This window comes from Lepidochelys kempii, chromosome 9, assembly GCF_965140265.1.
Source record: "Lepidochelys kempii isolate rLepKem1 chromosome 9, rLepKem1.hap2, whole genome shotgun sequence".
Taxonomy (NCBI): domain Eukaryota; kingdom Metazoa; phylum Chordata; order Testudines; family Cheloniidae; genus Lepidochelys; species Lepidochelys kempii.
The window spans coordinates 52,653,382-52,675,618 of record NC_133264.1 but is presented as its reverse complement, the minus strand read 5'-3'; the positions used below and the strand labels follow the sequence as shown (position 1 = coordinate 52,675,618).

General features: G+C 46.9%; 1 protein-coding gene across 9 annotated transcripts in view; it reads left to right on the top strand.

The window, feature by feature from the left end:
• EPHB1 (EPH receptor B1) overlaps window positions 1-22,237 on the top strand; it is a 342,358-nt gene that overhangs the window by 301,929 nt on the left and 18,192 nt on the right. For 5 of the 9 annotated variants that reach the window (XR_012160842.1, XR_012160837.1, XR_012160843.1 and 2 more), the window contains exons 13-16: window positions 5,823-5,972; window positions 8,601-8,794; window positions 10,108-10,263; window positions 10,796-12,151. Coding sequence is in view for 2 of the 9 variants with exons in the window: in XM_073360346.1 (XP_073216447.1) it covers window positions 5,823-5,972; window positions 8,601-8,794; window positions 10,108-10,263 (500 nt within the window). In the remaining 7 variants the exon portion in view is untranslated. Of the gene's footprint in view, window positions 1-5,822; window positions 5,973-8,600; window positions 8,795-10,107; window positions 10,264-10,795; window positions 12,152-13,620; window positions 13,719-22,237 lie in introns of all 9 variants that reach the window. The other 4 variants (XR_012160839.1, XR_012160838.1, XM_073360346.1 and 1 more) reach the window with 4 other exon arrangements.

The window sequence follows — 22,237 nt, the reverse complement described above, 5'->3', positions numbered from 1 at the left end:
TCCCTTGTTCTTTGTGGCTAATGATCATTTATATAAAACCAGGATCTTTTGTTTCTTTGAGAATCCTTCTGTTCTTTTACAATACCCCAGATGAAGTCGGAGGGCCAAATTTTCGGCTGGCATAAATTGCCACAGTCCCACTGAAGGCGAGGGAGCTGTGTGGATTTACACCAACGAAGAGTTTGACTCACAATGTCCTGGTTGTGACACCAAAGTGCTTTGCCGTGGAAATGATGCTGATTTCACAAGCAAGTTCCTGTATCCGCAGCTGCTGGTTGGGACTAGATCTCTGTTGAGCATCCCAGCAGCAGGAATGATTCCCTTCCCTTCCCTTTCCTTGCCACAGCAGCTCAGAGAGACGTATTTCAATATGTGGAGTGAACGTCAACTAAATGAAACCAGCATTGCCTCAACCTTGTGTTTTTAATTTAAATCTGAGTGAAGAAAATACCTGCTAATCCTCAGCTGGTTCAAGTGCTATTCATGGCAAGCTGTCATCTCTGCACCAAGGGCATCTGCTCTCATCCCTCACCCCTCCCCTGCCACTGTCCCCGGGGAAGGGGCCTGAAGACAGGGAAGCGTACGTGCTTCGTGATGCAAAGCAGCCCAGGGTGTAGAAGTGTCACTCAGGGTAGAACTCTGAAGGCTGAGGTTTCTACTTTACATGCAAGGAGGAGCAAGGAGGCAGCTGTTGCTGCCAGCCTTTGACGTCTGCTTTCCGGCTTTGGGAGACTAGAGCACCTACAGATTCTCTGTGGGAAATGCGGAATCCTTTAAAACACCTGTGTGCACATTCATTAGCATTCATGGAAGCGTCTAGCATTGTATTCCTAGGGCAGGTTTGCCGGATGAGTTTAACCCTTTCACTGAAGGAGTTAGTCAACGAAAACGCCAGCAATGCTAAAGGCGAGAGCGATCTGTGCTCCCATCATTTAGGTGCATTTGCCATATACGATAGCACTCGATTAACATACATTTCCCCACCCTAAAGCTGGCATAGGGCACATCCCCTTCATGGCTTTATCCTCACCAGAGTGGGAAGGGAATAAGTGTGGCAGGTGCTCCATTCCTACCTGTTGCTTGTGAGTGGAGGAGGGCCAGAGTTTGACTTCAGTTGTACCAGTGCAAACTTGGAGTAATTCAATTGATTTTACTGCAGTTTCTCCGGATTCACACTGGCTTAGGTGAGTTTCTATCTTTCAGATAAACGGTTGTTGTCACATATGTCACAAATTCACGTGAAAAACTCAGCACGGCTTGTGAAATCTGGTCTCCCCCATGAAATCTGGCTATTTTAGGGGGTTGTGGTATTGCCACACTTACTTCTGCGCTGCCTTCAGAGCTGCGTGTCCAGATAGCAGTGGCTGCTGGCTGTGCACCCAGCTCTGAAGGCAGAGTCACTACCAGCAGCAGTGCAGAAGTGAGGGTGGCAGGACATGGGGGTTTTGTCCCTTGTTTTGGGGGGGGCGATGGGCTGGCCTTACGAGTGGGTGATGTGGGTGACTGCCCAGGGCAGTGTGGTTGGGGAGAGCGCGGTCGTCACCGTCTCACAGGAAGCCCCAGGCCTCTTTGCACCCAAGCTCTGGGGAGGGGCAGGGTAGGGGGCGCCCCAGCCAGGGGCTCCTACCGTGCACTGGGCTCCAGCTGCTAGTCCTGGCCAGGCTGCGGAAGGACAGACCTTCCTCTTCTCCTGCATGGGCCACTACCGGGGCCAGGTCAGACCCACAGAAGTAATGGTGGCAATGCCATACCATGCCACCCTCGCTTCCGCGCTGCTGCTGCTGGTGGTGCTGCCTTCAGAGCTGGGCTCCTGGCCAGCAGCCACCGCTCTCCAGCTGCCGAGCTCTGAAGGCAGTGCAGAAGTAAGGGTGGCAATACCACAACCCCCTAAAATAGCCAGATTTCACGGGGGAGACCAGATTTCACAGTCTGTGCCGCGTTTTTCACATGAATTTCGTAGGACCCTACAGATGTGACAACAGTTTATCCGAAAGTTAGAAACTCACTGATGCCAGTGTGAAGCTGAAGAAACCAGCAGTGGCTCAGAAGTAAGAATGGCAATACCACCCACCCTCCCAATCCCTTTTGGGTCGGGACCTCCACAGTTACAGTACCATGAAATTTCAGATTTAAATATCTGAAACCATGAAATTTAAGATTTTTAAAATCCAATAACCGTGAAATTTACCAAAATGGACCATGAATTTACTAGGGCCCAACACACATGGTTTCGAATCTCAGCTACGAGGCGTGCAGCCAGACTGCCCTGCGTTGTGATCCTCTCAGGTGGCATGAGCTAAGTTACAAGGGCTGGCTCAGCACTTGTGTGGGAGACCTCTCACAAGCAGGTTGGAAGGGAGTGCCATTAGTAACTCCTGAGATGTGTCCTTGACTCTGATTGCTTGGTTCTGATCTCACTTACACCAACATAACTCAATCAACTTCACTGGAACTACCCATGATGAGAGACGAATGAAGTCCTGAGTCTTTTCTAAAGTAATGCCTAGCACGGTAGCATGAGGGCAGCATGCTGCTGAAATTGACATCTTCTGGATCAGATAGAAAATGGAAGTCCTGATCGATCTCTTGGTGCTGTTTGTCATCTCTGGGGTGATAACCCTGCCATCCTAGCCAAATGCCAGCTCACGCACTCACATCGGATCTCAAAATTCTTTCTACTGCACTGCATCTAATTCTTCCCCTCCTGTCCTTCAAAAATACATGTGACATTATTGCGTGCTATGGGACAGTTTATTCCTGAGGCGAGTGCATTTCAGGGGTGGATGATGTGATACTTGTTTATAAGGATATCTAAGCTGGTTATCTGTATCATATAGCACATGGGCATCTTTTGGGATGAAAAAGCTACTATATAAATTCAAGATAATGTTATTGTGAGACTAGACCCCCCTGGATTATAAAACCATAATAAAAGAGTAGAGAAGTAACTCATACAGCTAAAGGAAAAGGAAAATGCAGGGACAAATTAGAGGAATCCTTTTGACATGTTACTAAATAAGTGGCCTATTTCATCCTTATTCACCTGCATTTCTATTTAACAAATAGTTTTATTAGAGAGACAAAAGTGGGTGAGATAATATCTTTTATTGAATCAACTTCTGTTGGGGAGAGAGAAAAGCTTTCAAGCTACACAAAGCTCTTCTTCGGGTCTTTATGTCTTTTCATCTATATACCCTTGATGTCAATTGTTTTTTTTTGTTTTTTTTTATAGTTTCCTCCATAAATATTGACCAGTACCTTCTCTCCTCTCCCTCTCCTATCCCTCCCCTTTGGGCACATTGACTTGTCCTCAGTAGCAGCAGTAGCAAGGGGGTGTTTCTGAAGAACACTTGTAAAAGTGGTTGGGGGATTTGGTATTGTATTTTGGGTGGGCATTAGATTTTCCTTCAGACCATCTTTTGCCAGCTTCCCCTGCAGATCCTTATTTGGGCACCCAGCTGCAGCATCTTCATCCCCTTGAGGGCCACCTTAAAATGACAGAGAGGTCAAAGGAGTGGAGTAGCATTGCCATCTACTGGGGGCTATAGACAGTGATGAGGTGCCTAAATCTTAACATCCGGTTCCCTCCTCACCCGACGAGGGAGTCGTTGCCCACCCCAACCCCCCAGGACTCCTGCCCCATCCAACCCCCCGTGTTCCTTGATACCCCCCTGGGACCCCAGCCCCATTCTCCCCCCTCTCCTGTCCCCTGAATGCCCCCAGAACTGGGCAGGAGGGTCTTGTGGGCCACCGTAGTGGGTGTCCACCCCACCCCTAAGAGCCAGAGGGACCTGCCAGGGGGTGAGGTGGGGAGTCCCAGCAGTGCTTACCTGGGGCAGCTCCGGCAGATCCCTCTGGCTCCTAGGGGCGGGGTAGCGTAGCTAGGGGGAGCAGGGGGAGTGGCCGCTCCCCCCACTGATCACATCAAAAGTGGCACCTTAGGCGCCGAGTCCCTGGGTGCTCCGGGGCTGGAGCACCCACGGGGAAAATTTGGTGGGTGCAGAGACCCCACCGGCAGCTCCCCACCCCGCGCCCGGCCCCAGCTCACCTCCGCTCCGCCTCCGCCTCCTCCCCTGAACGAGCCACCCCGCTCTGCTTCTCCGTCCCCCGCCCCCAGCTTCCCGCGAATCAGTTATTCGGTGGGAAGCCTGGGAGGGCTGAGAAGCAAGCAGCAGCTTCACACTCAGGCCCAGGGTGGCAGAGATGAGCTGGGACGGGGAGCAGTTCCCCTGCGCGTATCCTGGGTTACCTGCTGCTGCGCAAATGGCCCTCCTTGTGCCCCCCCCCGCCCCAGCTCAGCTCCGCCATCCTGGGCCTGAGCGCGAAGCTGCTGCTTGCTTCTCAGCCCACCCCGGCTTCCCGCACGAACAGCTGATTCGCGGGAAGCCGGGGGCAGGGGCAGAGAAGCAGAGTGGGGCGGCGCGTTCAGGGGAGGAGGCGGAGGGGAGGTGAGCTGGGGCGGGGAGCTGCTGATGGGTGCGCTGCACCCACCAAATTTTCCTCTTGGGTGCTCCAGCCCCGGAGCACCCAGGGAGTCGGCGCCTAAGGCACCACTTTTGGCCAGTTGTTAAATTTAGAAGCCCTTTTAGAACCGGTTGTCCCCCATGGAACAACCGGTTCTAAAAGGGCTTCTAAATTTAACAACTGGTTCCAGCGAACCGGTGTGAACCCGCTCCAGCTCACCACTGGCTATAGACAGATCCAGGAGGTGGAATTGGTTGCTGGGGTTCAGGCATGTAGATTAATGTCGTCGTGATCAGGGCTTTGCCTTGTAGTGAAACTTAGGGTGTCAGTAAATGGCAATCTGTTTTGTGTTGCTGAATGCAAGATAGGTAGCTAGCCATTATTTAATGAAGGAGGAGGTCCCAGCTTTGCATAGCTGAGACCCGGCTGGGTGTTGCTTCTGGACCATTGCTGCTGAAGGTCTCTTCAGCTGGGTATATTCATCAGCATTAGGGAAAGGGGGAGGTGCTCCATCTGTGCTTTTATCATCTAAACTTAGGTCCAGGTGGTCTCCCACCCCAATGCTAGCTCTACTAGATAGTAGGTAAGATGCTATGTGCAGTGCCCTTGAGCTCCTGATTCAAGGTAATGTAATGTAATAGGGCTCCATTTTGGGTCCATTTGGAAGCTGAGGTTGGTGCTCAATGGTGTGGCATGCTTACAGAGCAGGATGTCGTGCGGCGAGCGCATTACAGTAGTGCTTCAAGGCTTGCCATGGCTCCCATTTAGGAGCGTTGGGTTTGACCTATAATGTCCTCAGTGGTTTGGGACAGGGTGATTTCAGAGACTGCCTCTCTCCCTGTTGCCCTACTTCCACAGCCGCAGCAAGTGGAGGCTCCCAAGCTGTGGTTTTCCTTGCTCTATATGAGAGGGAGCTGGTGGCAGGTGAAAAGCCCTTCTACTCTGGAATGTTTTCCCTGCTCAGGTCCACCAGAGGCTGGATATGTTAGCTATGTGGACACGTTACAAAGCTCATCTGTTGTCTCGGGTTTTTGACTTATGGGCAGGGGTAAAGGGTCAATAGCAGTGACATGGGGTTATGATTTTTGTTGATCTGTTTTGGATGCAGAATTTTTAATTCTCAATACATCTGGTTGGGCAAATTGTTTGTTTGTGTTGTTTTGTTTTGTTGAGATATTTTGATTCCTCTTCTATTCTGTACATTTCATTATTGTGCAGCACCTAGAGATGTGAACAGTTGCTTAGTAAACTGAGGGAAAAGGCTGGCAATAAGTCTGGGTAATTCCTAAGTAATTTTGTCCCAAGGAGTGATAGACAGTCCAGGCAAAACAGTTGAACTGCTTGTCCTTCTTCTCCAGGGTGGGAAGATCCCGGTGAGGTGGACAGCCCCTGAGGCCATCGCCTACCGCAAGTTCACCTCCGCCAGTGATGTCTGGAGTTACGGCATTGTCATGTGGGAAGTGATGTCCTTCGGAGAGAGGCCGTACTGGGACATGTCCAACCAAGATGTGAGTGTTCTGGGCACTATCTCTGTGTGTGGATCAGTCTCCACGGGGAAGAACCAGGTGATGCTATTCTACTCCCCACCCCGCCCAGCCTCTCCCAGCAGGAATCACTGCAAAGAATGGTGTAGGAATCCTGACAGCCACTACACTCCAAGACTGTTCCAGCAGAAGTCACCATGGGAATAGGATAGCTGTATATCATGAAAAACTAGGAGTCTCTTGGTTTCCAGGGTCTCCTGGGGTGGGTTTCACACAGATGGGGGAGTGTGTGTCTAAACTCCTTTGAAATTTGAGCTGGTCAGCAGCAACCCCTTGTGATATCAAAGACTTCTGCTTCCACTGAGATTCCGGAGAGACACAAGGGGCATGAAGAGAACAGGCTATTCCTCCCAGTACTGGCCTGCTGCCCCTCTTCAGCCTCAGTGCTCAGTGCCCCAACCCGACAGGCTGTGTGAGAAGGAAAGCAGGGGGTACAGGAGGCTTTGTGAAAAGAGAAAGAATGGGCAGAGGGGAAGCTCAGAGGGTGCTCTGTCAGTGCCCTGCAATGGGATTTCATTATTGCAAATAAGGAAGTCAGGGCTGGGGCAGGCAGCTCAAACACAGTTATCATGGCTGCTAGCCAGCAACCAGCCTGCCCCAGTCCGTTCCTCACCACAGTGAGTTTTAACAGTATCTGTCTCCTTGCAACACAGTGTATGTTAAGCCTGAGAAAGGGGGTGATGGGGAGAAAATATGGGTTGAGGGGATGGAACAGGGGCAGTGGAAGCTTCCTAACGGGGCGGGGCACCAGCCCCTGAACCGTGGCCCCACCCCTGGGCCGTTCCTTCCTCCCAAGGCCTCACCCGCACATTCCCTCTTCTCCCGGAGCCCCCGCCCTCGCACAGCCTCTTCCCTCAAAGACCCCTCTCCCCACTGTTCATCCTTACAGTTGTAAAAAATGGTGGGGCCATGGCCCCTCCATTCTGGCACCCTCGGGACAGCGGCTCAGGGGTGAAGGAGGAGAAGGAGATAGAGAGTGGGGGTGTAGGGAGGCAGAATGGGGTGATGGGAAAGTAGGGAGACAGAACAGGGTGAGTGAAAGAGAGAGAGAAGAGGAAGGCGATGTGAGAGGAAAAGAATGGGGCAAGAGGATGGGGTTAAGAGACAGGCAGAGGAGGCGAGTGGTTAAGGAGATGGAGAGGAACGAGTGGCCACATTTTCACTGCCACTGCCTCAGCTGCCAAAACCCTCCCCAGCCAACCCTCCCCAATTTAGCTTTCCCTGCGTGTCAGAGCACTACTTGCCTGGGAGCAGGACCAGACACAGGCCTCAGTGCTTGGATTTCAGACCATCTGGATTTGGATCCGAGGCACATTTGGCACATGCACGCACTTGGCTTGCCTGGTGCTGAGCCCCCCAGCTTGATACTGTTCTACTCCCCCCACACCTCCCAGCCTTTCCATTTGGGGGTGCCAGACGATGGGGAATAAGAGACTCTTCTCCCTCCCATTGTATGGCAGCCAGAGAACAGGGGTGAGGGGCTTGTTTTTCCATTCCCTCCTATATATTTGGGAAGAGAAAGACCTGGCTCCATCCCTCTCTGGGTCTTTTGGTGACACGAGGCCATGAACAGGCCCTTAGTCCTGAGTATATGGGGAGCTCACCTGGATGCACACACCACAAATATCACTTTAGATTTGGCAGCAGTCCCTCTCCAGAAGTCACTGCAGAGAGTAGTGCAGAAGCTGTCACTGTGACAGCATGCATCCGATGAAGTGAGCTGTAGCTCACGAAAGCTCATGCTCAAATAAATTGGTTAGTCTCTAAGGTGCCACAAGTACTCCTTTTCTTTTCACTGTGAAGTGTTAGCTCACAGCTACTCCAGCCCCAGCCTCTCAACCTGTGCAGCAGTGGATGGTTTTCAAGATGAAAAAGGCTGATAAATGAAAGGTTTTAAAATAGGAAATTGGGAAGAAAAACCAGTAGGCTGATAATTGGACTTCAGGAAGCCGGAAGGCCTTTGAAAATGTTCAGAGGGTTTGTAAGCCAGGGAGAGAGACTTGGTAGTTCAACTACTGTATTCCAGTTTGATCGGCAGAGATAATGAGAGTGGCTGCTCTCCACAGAGAGGGACTACAATACCCTTGACTCATCAGAGCTCAAATTAACCTCTGAGTGCCTTGGCTCCACACCGCTTTCCCACATCCACATCATTAACGGGTAGAACACCGTAGTTTGTGGCAAGGATTCTGCCTCGGAGAGAGGAGAGGGCAGTGGTGGTGAAGTGATTACTCTGCTAGGTTCCCTTCACTGACGTACTGCAGAGGCCATCTTTCCCTGAAAACCTGGCTGTTAGAACGCATAGCTCTTTGCTCTGGTATTGGGTCAGATCATCACGCTTGTAAAGCCTCTGGCGCATCACTGAAGTCAGTGGAGATACAGCCATTTATGCCAGCAGTGAATCTGACCCAGTGAATTTGGGAAGTCTTGCCTTTAGTGTGAATGTTTTGGCCAATGGAAAGGTTGATTTTTTTCCAGGGTGGGTGTTGCTTTGATGGAGGTATGGGTTGGGTTTGATTTTTGAACTTGGATGACTCTTATGAGCTTTGTTCCTTTATTTACCTGCTGGTTTCATGCTCCTTCTCCCTGCAGGTAATCAATGCAATTGAGCAAGATTACCGTCTTCCCCCTCCTATGGACTGCCCAGCTGCGCTGCACCAGCTCATGCTAGACTGCTGGCAGAAAGACCGCAACACCCGCCCTCGCTTCACTGAGATAGTCAACACCCTAGATAAAATGATCCGCAACCCGGCAAGCCTCAAAACTGTAGCGACCATCACCGCTGTGTGAGTCTCAAAGTGCCCTGATACTATATGTGCAGTGGGAAGTTCTGGGAGAGTCAATGGTTAGGTTTTGTGAACTCATCACTTAATGTTCCAAGCCATGAATGTAGGGTCATAGAGCTAGCTGAGTTGTTGATAGGCAATCAATTATTCAATTAAGTTTACTTTTCTTTTTTGTTGACAAATCATTCATGATCCAATCAAGATTTGTGCAGATGTATTCACTATAAATAGCCATCAGCCAAATACCACGATGAGCAGTTGTTGTTCATGGGTGGCCTCTTTGCTATTGATTATTCGTGGCATGTGATTGATGGTGAAAGTCACATAGTATTGTTTCTACCCTTTAATTGGATACTGAAACTTTTTAAACAGGAGAATAACGAAAGACAAATAACGAATAATGCCCATGCACCAAATACCGATGCAAGTAGTGGTGGCATACAAGGAATTCTCCAAACTTTCAGATATATAATGTCTGTGCATGAAAATAATCCTGAATGCTGAATAATAAAAAAAACATGAGCAAGATAGAATCAAATAGCCATGGTAGAATCAAATGGCTGTGCAGATGTTAGTGAACACTGAGTTTGTGGTATGCAGGGGTAGTATGGATAGGATAGGATAGGATGGTATAGTGACTTGCTGAAGAAGCTGTGTTCCATTACCTCATGAAAACAGACTTTTGTGCCGACGTGCCACAAACCTTCACAAATCCTGCCTCTGTCATAAGTTACCATCTCCAGGACCGCTTTTAACTCCATATAAAGACCTTGGCCTTCCAAACCGCCTGTAGAGGACCTGTCCAGACCACACTTAGAAAGAGTTGTGTTGTTAGCAGTCCACCCATCCTGCACATATTGTACAATCCAATAGCCACAGTAAGTAGGACACTATCTGCAGTGCCTTTCAGCTCAGATTCAAGGTCTCTTTGTGTTCCCGGGTATTTTGGGGTAGCAGCAAGGGGGAGGGGAGGGTATGATGGGAGAATGAGAGTTCAGGCAATGTTGGAGAGATTTAAGATTTTTGGCAGCAATCCAAAATAGATGGATTTTAGTCATATGTGTGGGGGGCTGGGATAGGTGTATTTTTAATAAGCACAAAATAAATGTACTTCTCAGCCACAGACGGGCAATGCTTCACTGATTATACAGTAGGTTATTGTTTGCTATGAATCTTATAAAGTGCTGGCAACCCAGTATGACCCCATTTCTACCTACTAGCTGGCTGGTTTCACCCTTGTTTTTGATCTACAGCGTCTGTCGGCTTGTGTTTCCAGTCCAGCTTGACCTAGGCTCCTTTCCGTTGTGTTTCAGGCCTTCTCAGCCACTGTTAGACCGCTCCATCCCAGATTTCACTGCCTTTACCTCAGTAGAAGATTGGTTAAGCGCCATTAAAATGAGCCAGTACAGAGACAACTTCCTGACTGCTGGCTTCACCTCCCTCCAGCTTGTTGCCCAGATGACCTCAGAGTAAGTGGTGCATACAGTGTACTCACCTAAACTCTTACCCAGCTCCCACTGAAGTCATTAGAAAGACTTCCATTGCCTTTGCGGGAGGAAGATCTGGCTCCTAAAGATTGACTTTCTCTGGAGATTGCCAGTGCTTCTTGGTCGAGACAGGGTCAGAAGTAATATGAGAATTGCCTTTCTCGTAGTAGTTTACTATTTTCTCTTCCAGGAAAAAAAACACTAGGGAATGGAAAAAAATAAATAACCTCAAATCAACCAACTTTTTTGAACTTCAGATAGGTTTGGTTTGAGTTTGGGGCAAACATTCAGGCTGGTTTTTGGTCTGTCCAATATATGATTGCTTATGAGTCTGCGAATACAGGTCCATTGTTTTAGATTTAGAGATAGGACACCTTTTATTTTGCTTTTCTCTCCTATCTCATCAGTGACACTAAAGAACAAAATGAGGTGTTTCTGGGACGAACACCCTGAAACACATTAAAGAGTGTAAAATTAAAACATCTAAACTGAACTACCTGTTGTTTTTTTACAGAGATCTCCTGAGAATAGGGGTGACTTTGGCCGGACACCAGAAGAAGATTCTGAATAGTGTCCAGTCTATGAGAGTACAGATGAGTCAGTCTCCAACCTCGATGGCATGACGTCTCTCATTTTATGGGGATGGGAAAGGGAGGGGAAACAATGAAGGGTCCGAGGTGGGATGGGAGGAACAGACTGACAAAGCAGTGAAAAATGTGGAAAGGTTGAATTATCGTCTAAGAACTGTAGCAGCTGCAGACAAAGAACACATGGGACTTGTTTCTAACCGGCAGCTTCCGTTTCTTGCTAACAGAAGCACACTTACCAATGCCAGGGGAAACAGCATATAAATAAATATAAATATGTACAAATCATATATTTAAAAGACAATGAAGACAAACCAATGTGTGTTGGGAAAAAAATAGACTCCAATCCCACCACCAGTGAGCAGTAGTCAAAACTGATAAGAAACAATGGGCCAGTGGGGTGGGGAGAGGTGCAAGAACTGAGTTTCCAACCCAGAGAAACCATCTTCAGCAACGACATTCCTTTTCTTTTCTTCTTTTGCTCCCCTCCCTGACCTCTCTCCCACACCCCATTCTCTTTCTACTCATGATCTATGTGGAAGTGTCTTCAAAAGTCTCCACAGCTACCTACTGTAATATCAAGATGTTGTTCTGTCAAGTACCAAAGGACTTCACTGACCACTGCATGGGGGATCCAAATCAATCCAGTTAATGTCTTCATATTGAAGAAGAGATGTACCTTCAATAGAAAACCTTGTTTTTCTTTTGCTTGCATTTTTTTGCAAAAAGGAAAAAAAAACATAATGGAAAAAGAAAAAGGTGTTCCCGTGTGCGCGCATGCGCATTTGTGTGTGTACTTTGTCAACTTACTGTGGATTCACTGCTTCTCCATAACAGAGAAAACAAACCAACCCAAGTAGAATGGATGGTAAATTCATAACATCCAGCGGAACTGGTGGTGTGGGGGAAGGGAGAAGTGATTGGCTTTGCTTTCTGTCTGGATCAATTGTACCTGGAATGTTTAATGAGAAATAAGAGAAAAATAAAGCAAATCCAACTCTCAATGTTTTGCAAACCTGGAGGAAGAAGCAAAGGAACAGTCAGGTTGGATACTGCACGGGTTTCATATGGGATTATTATGAGATGCACAGTGTTTGTTACGGGATTGTTGACTGCAGAGGCAACAGGAAAAGAAGACAGACAGACACTCTGGAAAATAGACTGGTTAGTCCTCCAGCATCTCCATGATCTGCAGAAGATGGCTATGGAGAACTTTTTTTCCCATCGTGTGAACCTAAGGATTTTGCTATTAAATTACTGACTTAGGTTTCATGGCTTCAGAGGTAGGTCCATATGTTTTGCGTGCCTCTGTGTCCATCCATCCTTCCCTATTGTATCTCTTTGCTCACTTCACTGAGGCATCTTCCATTGAATGTTTTCCAGTGTTTGATCTGTTGTTCATCTGTCAGTCTCTTTGCTAATTTGCTAATCTGTCTAGTTAAAATTACTAGAAGCATGTCAGTGTTTACATAAGATGTTGCAAGAGTGGACAGTCTAGCCTCTCGCTGGAATATGTAAAGAGTTTATAAAAAGAATGAACTCTTAGTAAGGGTTTTACTTAGCTCATTCTGTGTGAGTTATCATGCTCCATCACCACATTCTTACAGAAATCACAGTTGTCAACAAAGTGTACCCATGGCATAGGGAATAGATATCATGGCCCGCTGTTCCAAACACAGGGGTCTGCAGGAGCCTGCCTAGCTTCCGACCAGAATTAGCTGAGTTGCTGCCAAGCCTGGCATATGAGTGCGTAACATTAATCTCCTTAAGGAATTTCAGTGGATCAGTATCCTACATCTATGATTTGGTGGCTCACTAGCTCGCATCCATCATTGTGACCATGCAGAGATGTGATGGTCCAGGAAAAAAACAAAAACTTTTGGAAAAAACAGGTTTTTTTCCATTTTTTTCTGAGACCCAGTATGGAAAAATTAACCATTTGGGGAAACATTTAAAAGAAACTGTTATATGAAATATTTTCTCTCAGAATGAATAGTGAAAGAAGAAGGAAAGAAGGAAAAACTTGAGCTGTGCTAGCATTACCAAGAATACATTAGTAACTGTTTAAGTTATACCGGTTCATAGGATGGCTAGGTTTGTCTACAATTACAGCACTTACTGTATATATAATGATAATAATTGTTAAAGAGTATAGTAACTCTGCCACCAGAAAGTTTGATATGTACCTGAATTTACTGTTGGTCCTTAATATTCTGCTCTGTTAATTACATTATAGGGACATTCATTTTCCAAGCTTTTTCTCTAGAAACATGAGTTTCTTCTGTTCCTGCATGATAATGTCAGGTTAGGTCTATATATGTACTATGTCTGAGCCCAAAGGATATAACCTCCCACTATGTTTATAATAGTATTAATGTTTTCTATTTTCAACTTTTTATTGTTTTTCTTATTTGCCAACAGGCAAAAAAAATACACCTAAGTACCTTAGCGTGCAGTTGCAGCTCCCTCCCTAATACTAGGTGTATTTGTCATTATTCTCTGAATCAAAACTAAAGAATTTATACTTAGCTCATAAAGATACCAACAGTACTTTTTATGTGCTAACTAAATTATACACATTACATTTCTCATTCTTAAAGAAGCAAATAAAGTTTCATTTTGATAAGCATGTAACTACTGCAGATATTTCAATTTTCCACAAATTTTTGGGGCGGGGGGTTGTTTCTGGAGGAAAAAGAGCAGAAACAAAGGTGTTTGTTCCCTACTTTCAAAATTTCTGGAAATTTTACAGCTCTGCGCTCTTCCACATCTTGCAGAGATGCACTTATACAGCCGTACACCGCTGGAGCTGACCTTCAGTCTGGATGTAATATTGGAGGTGGAGTAAAGGTAGTTCTATTACTGGACATATATTCTAAGCAAAATCATTCTGCCTGGTGGCCTGTAATTCTCCTCTGTACTTTTTCAGGGGCACCAGATGTCTTCTTGCCCCATGTTGCAGTTTCAGATGGGCCATCTCCTGTGATCACTGCACCCCCTAATCCCTTGAAAGGTTTTCTATGGGGCATGTGATTGGCTGCCCAGCATCCTGAAACAGTGAGACAAGTATATTCCTGTTCACACCAGCACGCTGGGTGATGGGACCTAGAGACACATCAGAAGTATTTGCACTATCATTAGGACACATGGCCTTCTGGTTCATCCCTTTCCTCCAGAGCTGAATGCACGAGTAGTGGGAGTTATCCTTAGTTACTACCCTACTATTCCAAGATGGGATTGTGGGTAGCTTCCTATATCAAAGAACACCTCTTCCTGGATTGGGAGGGCTGTGGCCGCTCAGAGTTGTGAGATGGGAGAGCTGACATCTATCACTTCCTAAAAAGTTGTGCAGAGGGGAGAACAGGATACTCAACATGCAAGGGCAAAGACAAAGGAGTTGTAGGCCTCCCCACAGATTTCAGCGGGAAAGTGGTCCCTGGTACCTGTATATTCTTTACATCAGCAGTTTTTGCTTGAGTTAGGAAAATGTCACAAAGCTTGAATGAGGAATAGATATTAACAAATGCAAAAATGATCTTGTTTCAACTCGTAGAGTTTCCCTCAGAGAAACAGACAAAGAAAAACTCCCCTTGTCTGACAGCAGAAGGGACTATTCCAAGGCCTGTCTGATAGCCAATCATTAATACCGTTTGGAATACTCACCTCCGAAATCTGTATTCAAGCATGTTGTCACACCAAATACGACATGCATATGAAACATGCATTCTGCATACTAATACACTGTGTCACTACATTTCTATTCACAATTGATAAGGGATCTTTTGTGTTTTTATTATTTCTTTAGTAGAAGAAAACTAAAGGTATAAAGCAGCATGACAATGAGACAGACTAAATAAAAAACACTACATTTATGACTACCCTGCTGATGCTTATTATACAGGGTGGGAATGCTCCTGATCGGAAGCTGTCCCTTTAGTCTTGCTTTGTATAGTGTCTGTGGTTTATATGCAGTGCAGAACAGAACTGAACAACAACCCTTCTTAATGTGAAATCAATAGGTCCAGTTCTGCCCATTGAAGTCCATGGGCTCTGTACCCATCCGGCTGAGAATAAAATTGGCCCTTCTGCTTCCAAAGTAATTTAGTTGTTCTAGGAAGCTACATTATGCTGTTTAACTCTACCGGATTATTTCCCCACCTTTGTTCCCCTCCCCACCTCTCATATTCTCTGTCACTGCAGGCAAAACCTGTGTTCCTGGTCTTGACCACTTACTGAGCGCTGGCAGTGCTAAAAGCTATAAAAGCATAAAGGAAAACAAGGGTCAAGCTCTTCCAAAATGTCTCCTCACTGAGATTTCTTAAATCACCTACATAAATTTAGGTGATTTTCCAAAGTGCTGTGCACCCAGCGGCTTGCACTGGGGCCATAAATTCCCAGCTGTAAAGATTGGTTACCCAGGGTCCATTAACCATCATCCAATTGTTTAAGTTAACTCTCTGGCCTAGTGGCTAGAGCTCTGTATTGGGACTCAGGAGACATGGGTGCTATTTCTGGCTCTGCCACTGGCCTGCCAGGTGACCTTGGACACGTCACTTCCCCCCTCTGTGCCTCAGTTTCCCCATCTGAACAATGGGGATAATGACATTGACCTACTTTATAAAGCACTTTGAGATAGACTGATGAAAAGTGCTAGATATGATGACTTAGAGTTTTGTTCTCTCCTTTTTCCAATGGAATGGACCCTGGTCCCCCTCTGTCTCTTCCAACTTGAGTAGACCAGGGAGTAGGCATGGGCAATGTTCCTGATTTCCACAATAGGAAAGTGTTAAATTGCAGGTGTAAGTGTGGGAAATAAGCATATCTGGTCACAAGGAGCTTCAGTCCTGCCATTTGTGGAGAGTGGGATAGTTCGTCTGTGAACAATGCTACATTTATATAGCTTTGTATAAGAGCAGCTAATAGAAGCATCCATCCGAAGCTCTGGGTGCCCTTTTTCAAGGCTGGGAATTTACAGTACTAAGAAAGTCACAGGAGACTGTTTAAACCCACTGCAATATTCTGCACAATCCTGATCAGACCTGCTTCCGAAACTACATATCATGATACCATGCCAGTAATTAACCCCATCCAGTTCTCCCCCATCCTCTCCCCAGAAGCCTGAGAAGAAAGGCAAGCTTTGCGTTGTGTCCAGAAAGTGAACAGATCTGACCCCAGCAGATCCAAGGCAGGTAGCATGCCCCAGTTGAGGGCAATGTTCCCTCTAATTTTTGACAGGCCATGTGCACAAAAAGTTTCTTCTGTGCAAATTTTTGTGCGCACGGTGTTTCACCATGTGCGCGGGGCTTAGGATCTGTGTGTGCGCGCACACGTGCACAGCTTAGAGGGAACAGTGATTGAGGGGTTCTCTCAGAGAATGCCTTCCTCTTTTCCATATGGAGGGAGCTGCTGCTTGAGCTCATCCACTGATGTCAGCTGTTGTGCGGCAGCATCATGAAAGAGGCAACCAGCTTCCAAACCTCTTAGGCCTCTAACAGGCAAAACCAACAGCCTAAACTCCACCCAGCAGTCCATGGTGCACCTGCTACATGCTCCCAACAAAAAACTCCACTTAATACGAGTGCTGTTATGTTCTGGATGAGTTTTATCTTCTGAGTGGCCTCAAGGTACATCCCCCACCCAGGACAGCACATTGCAGTATTCGAATCTTGAGGTGACAGAGGTATGGATCAGCACAGCAAGGGCCACCTGTGAACAAAAAGTGTGCACTCACCTTGCAAGGACAAATAGTAAACCTGCTCCTAGGTGCAGCTGCTACTAGAGCGTCCAGAAGTAGCCTTGAGTCTAACGAGACCTCTGAGTCACAAATATGGTTGCAAAGTGATGGCTGCATACCACCAATTAGTGGTGTTGATATAATTCTTGCCAATTCTTCTGGATGCTGCCCCCAACCCACTAATATTATCTCTGTCTTTTTCTGGACTGAGCCTCAGTCATCGAGTCCTCATCCAAATCCCAATCTCCTGCAAAGACTGGGTCATCATTTCACTGCACCGAAAGTATCAGCTATAATGGAGACATAGAGCTGGGTATAATCTGAATACTGCAGACGCTGTAGGCCAGGACTTCTTCTTAACCCTCCTGGTGGCCTTGTACACACAGTGGACAATAGTGGGTACAGAGCAGAACCCGGCTATACTCAGTATGAGAGACAGTTAAGGTGGATAAACAACTGCTCATAATTATCTTCAAGGTTCTTCTGCGTTAAAAAGTGGAAAACTGCTACAAAATGATTCTTCTCCTGCTAAGAACCTTCATCCAGTTAACAGCCTCTCATGAGCTGTCTGAAAAGCCACTGAGAGGTGTAATAAAATTCACATGGACACATTGTCTTCATCATTACTCAGGAGGAGATCATCCACCAACAAAAGCAGTGCAGTTTCTCTCCCACACCGAGGTCTAAACCCAGAATGACTAGGGTCAAAGTGATCTGAAGACTGAGAATATTCATGACCAACCTTCTCCATAGTCTTTCCCTCAAATACTGGAGATTTGGTACCAGTTTACAGGTGGTCCGGTGGTCATAAGCAAGATGATAACTTAAGTAGAGGCCTCCTTGGGAACACTTGGGATCCTACCCTCAGCATTGACGGTTGCTACTGTGTCATCACCAGTCTTTACCAGCCAGCGGGGACATGGCTCTGATACACAGGCAGTGGCCCAAAGCACCCCCAACATTTTCGGAACTTGAGCAACACTGGCTAAACCTCAAACGGGAGTCTCTGTGCTGGTACCCTCAGGACATTGACCTAAACTGACAGATGCTGCAAATGCTGTCTGAATTCCAGCCATTTGTATTGCAGTGGAACAAGCAAACTCCTCACAAAAGCGAAAAACTTGACTAAGTTTCTAAGCGGGGGCAGCTGGGATTAATCAGGCTATCCACCATCTGAAGCAGTTCTGCTGTTTTGTGATTTTGCAGATGCTATGAGAGACTCAACGATGCCTCTCCATGTCAGAGCATAAGTATTTTAAAATTCTCGGACTGGGTCTTCTACCAGTAGCTCTCTAAGTATCTCTCTCTTGGTTAGTCTGTTGCAAGTCATCTTTAAGACTTGGTGGCCTGTGAGGTTAAAGTTACATCAGCAGCCAGGGATAAAAGATCCTTCTAATAGCCCACGATCCCATCAATAGAGTGATCAATGCTTGCCCAGAACCTGTTTCTCTAGGTTTCCTTGGGCAGGCTTTGTTCCCTCATCTTAGTGGGAGAGAAGCACCAAAGCAGGAGTCTTCCCAGACCTAAATAATGTTGGTGCATTCCATGACAAATGACTCAAAATGTTGCTCCTATGTGTATTTAAAAGCTGCTTTCTCCAAATGAATGATTAGGGGATTTATGGTAAAATGAGTGGAGCTGGTCAAAATTTTTCCTTCAGCACATTTGTTTGTACAGTTGGAAATTTTCATGAAAAAATTTAGTGGTGATAGAAATGTTCTGATTTTTCAATAGAAAAACTGAAAAAAAAAGACCTTCTCCTTCCCAAAGTTTCTGGCTTTGGTTTCTGGCTTTAAAAACCAGAAAATTTCCACAGGATTCCCTGCTCCCCAATACTTTCCAGCAAGAAATAATTAGCATTTATGTCCAGCTCTAAAGATGAATAAAATGTAATAGCCCGTTTGCAAATCTTGTGGAACATTTCCCTTAAACTCCTCAGTCTCTCTCTCAGACACACACTCTCACTCCCCCTCTCAAGAAAAAAAGTCCTACAGTGGGTTGTGCAAACTCCAGTGTGACTGAGAGGCTTTATTCCTTCTCCTTGCAAGAGTTCTTCTCTCCTGAGTTGCTCTCACCTTTGACCCCCTAGGGTTACACTCTCCACCACAGATAGCAGAGCATTCTCAGTGCAGAGCCCACGTCCCTGGAAATAGCTCCTTCCAGGAGGCTGAGTTTAATGAGCTGCCAGGCACAATGTAAGACCTGCCTGTTGAGTTAAAGCTTTGTACAAGGTTTGCTTTAGCTTAATGTTGAAGAAGTGGAGATCTTATGGAAAGGAGTGAAAGGGCAGGTTTGCTGTAGGCCTTAAAGATAGAAGCTTGGGATGTTGTTATTGTTTTTCTAAACATAAGGCACCTAGGTGCGTGGCAATAGATGTGAAGCTACATTTCTGGCTACATTCGTGAAATCATAACTACATTCTTCCCATCCCTCTGCTTTAATATGAAGCTGTCTCTCCAAGTGAAGTGTGACCTGCCCATCTTCTGTCTCGTGTCTGTTTTTCAAAGAGCAGGCCCCACATGATTCATTAGATAGAGATCAGAGGTTAAAGGAGACTTGAGAATGTGAGTAGCAATGTCTCCGAGGGACCTTTGCAAAGATAAGATTGACCAGCTGTGCAAGGAGCACTATTGTATGATTTTAAATTATTTCTAGAAGCATCACCTTCAAAAGACATGACCTCCCAGATTATCTGAAACGCCAGGCTGGGCACCGTGCTGACTTCCCAGCAGTATTGACTTGGCCAGGCTGTACTTTCAGGAATAAATCCCAGTTAGGACCAGTTGGATGGCACTTTTCTTGGGTGGAAGAGAGAGTGTGTTAATTGAGAACTCTTCTACCTCCTGAGTTGAGCCAGCATGACTGTTGACTGACCACATAAAATCTAAACAGCGGAAAGGCAACATTCACTATGAATCATCCTCAGATTTTGCCAGTCCCTTCTAAGAAGAATTTCAGATTATAACATTGCCCCCACATTTAATTTCCTAATTCTTCCTCCCAGTTTTCTGTCTCAAAGGGTCTTTCTCCCCCATTGTCTTAACCAACAGCTCATGCCCAGGTTCACAAGAAATGGAATGTCACCACCATGTGAGATACAAGGAGTGTTCTCCTGTGAAATTCAAACACCGATGCTTCAGACTTGCATTGCTGAAAGGGTTTGGCCAGCTGGAAGAGTGACCTCCAGATTTCCAGGCCTCCATTCTAAGGCCCTGTTTCCCATACATAGGAATACATCACTCTAGAAAAGCAGCCTCTGGGTAGCCACATCCATTTTGCACTCACGGTGCCTGAAACGGGCACAAATCTGAACCATGGCTCCCTGAGTTTTCTCTCTACCTGCCGAAGGCAGCTCAGTGCTGCTCCCTCTGGAAAGCATAGTCTCCTCACTGAACAGTCTCAGGGCATGGCTACATTAGAAACTTCAAAGCGTTGCCGCGGCAGCGCTTTGAAGTGCAAGTGTGGTCACGCGCAAGCGCTGGGAGAGAGCTCTCCCAGCGCTCCTGGTAATCCACCTCCACGAGGGGATTAGTTTGGAGTGCTGGGAGCAAGGCTCCCAGTGCTCAGAGCCTGTCTACACTAGCGCTTTAAAGCGCTCAGACTTGCTGTGCTCAGGGGGGCAATTTTTCACATCCCTGAGACAGCAAGTTAGAGCGCTATAAAATATAAGTGTAGACAAGCCCTAAGCCTGTCCTCACTGCAATGCCTAGTCACTTGCAACTTTACAGCCCACCTGCTCCTTTCCATGCCCTCCTCTGGCAGCAGAGGACCTAGGGAGGATGGGAAGAACAGCTAAGACCTGCCTGTAAACAAGTCCCTCCCACCTGGCTGGAGTCCCAGCTAACACTGGGTGGACCCAACTCTGGTCCCCATCTCTTAGTCCTGGCAGTTGGCTCTGTCCTTTCTGGGCTGCTTATGTATCTTTCCCGGTGGGGGACCAAAAAGGAAAACAAAGATTCCAGTGTGACTGAGCATAAACCCTTCCTGTAGCCAATTCAAAAAAGAAACAGCCAGCGATACCCTCTTACTTTGGGGGTGCCTGCAGAGTGGTTTTACAGGAGTCCTTCTGGCCGGGGAGCTAAATCAGGCTCAGCTGGGAGTTCACTACATGCCTTGTAGGGCTGGGGGTCTCCAATAAGGGAGTTCCCCCTGCTGCTGCAGGAGCCCCTCCAGCTTCGTAGTCCTTCCTGCTTTGCTGACAGAAGCTTCCTCCTTTTTTAAAGGCCTCCTTCCCACCACCCACATAGGCCTCTCTACCTCTTCCCCATCAGGGCAGGGTGCACAGGCCCCATCACACTGCCCACCAGCATTATTCCTCTCCATCAAGAGCACAAAGGACTATGGAGGCCTCTCACTGGCCCCAGCAGCAAAAGAGTAATGCATCCATCTGCTTTGAAGCAGCCAAGCAACAGCTCTCCTCTGGGGAGTGGAGAACGTGGCTTTCCAGGCTTCCTGGAAATCTGCTACCACCAGCTCCACAAACTGCCTCAGAGAGGCTGCTAGAGCCCATGGTGTGGGAAGCCTCCAGCATGGCCAACCTCTCCTTTCTAGGCTGTAGGAAACAAAGGGGGATGGGCCCCACAGATACCTCCTTTCCACAGTTCCTCTATTTATTCAAGTTATTCTGCTCTCCCTTGTGGCCTTGTATGGCCCCAGCAGTGTCTGTTCTGACCCAGTGCATTCTGGTGTGTGGGAATAGGACAGTTTTGTTTCTGCCTGTGTATTTGTCCTATTTTAAGGAAGGAGGTTCCATCCCTGCACTAGGGTTGCCAATTTTGGTTGGATGTGTTCCTGGAGATGTTATCACCTGACATAATCTTTAATTAGAGATTGATCTTTAATTTCCTGGAGACTCCCAGACAATCCTGGAGGATTGGTAACCCTATCCTGCGCTCAGACTGTCCAAGGCATCTCTTTTGTCACAGAGGAGTCTTTAGAAGCTATGGTGCAGCACTGAGCCTTTTACAAGGAGAGCGTTGGTTGTGAAAGCCTTCAGCCAGGTAGCCTGTGGGACTGCCAGGTGGGCATAGCACCCCATCCATTTCTTTCCTGGACCTGTGGATTCTAGTGTAGGAGAAGATAAATGTATTGGTCAGAACCAAATTGCTCTGATTTTTGTTGGATCATTTTGCTGGCCCCTTCATGCTGCTGCTTTTGCACTTTGTTCAGCCATCAGGGCTTTCCTGGAGTCACACTAAGGCAAATGTGGACATCTCTTAGAATCATAGGGACCTCAGGAGGTCATCGAGTCCAACCCCCTGCTCAAAGCAGGACTGATCCCCAATTAAATCATCCCAACCAGGGCTTTGTCAAGCCTGACCTTAAAAACTTCTAAGAAAGGAGATTCCACCACCTCCCTAGGTAACGCATTCCAGTGTTTCACCACACTCTTAGTGAAAACGTTTTTCCTAATATCCAACCTAAACCTCCCCCACTGCAACTTGAGACCATTACTCCTTGTCCTGTCCTCTTCTACCACTGAGAATAGTCTAGAACCATCCTCTCTGGAACCACCTCTCAGGTAGTTGAAAGCAGCTATCAAATCCCCCCTCATTCTTCTCTTCCGTAGACTAAACATCCCCAGTTCCCTCAGCCTCTCCTCATAAGTCATGTGTTCCAGTCCCCTAATCATTTT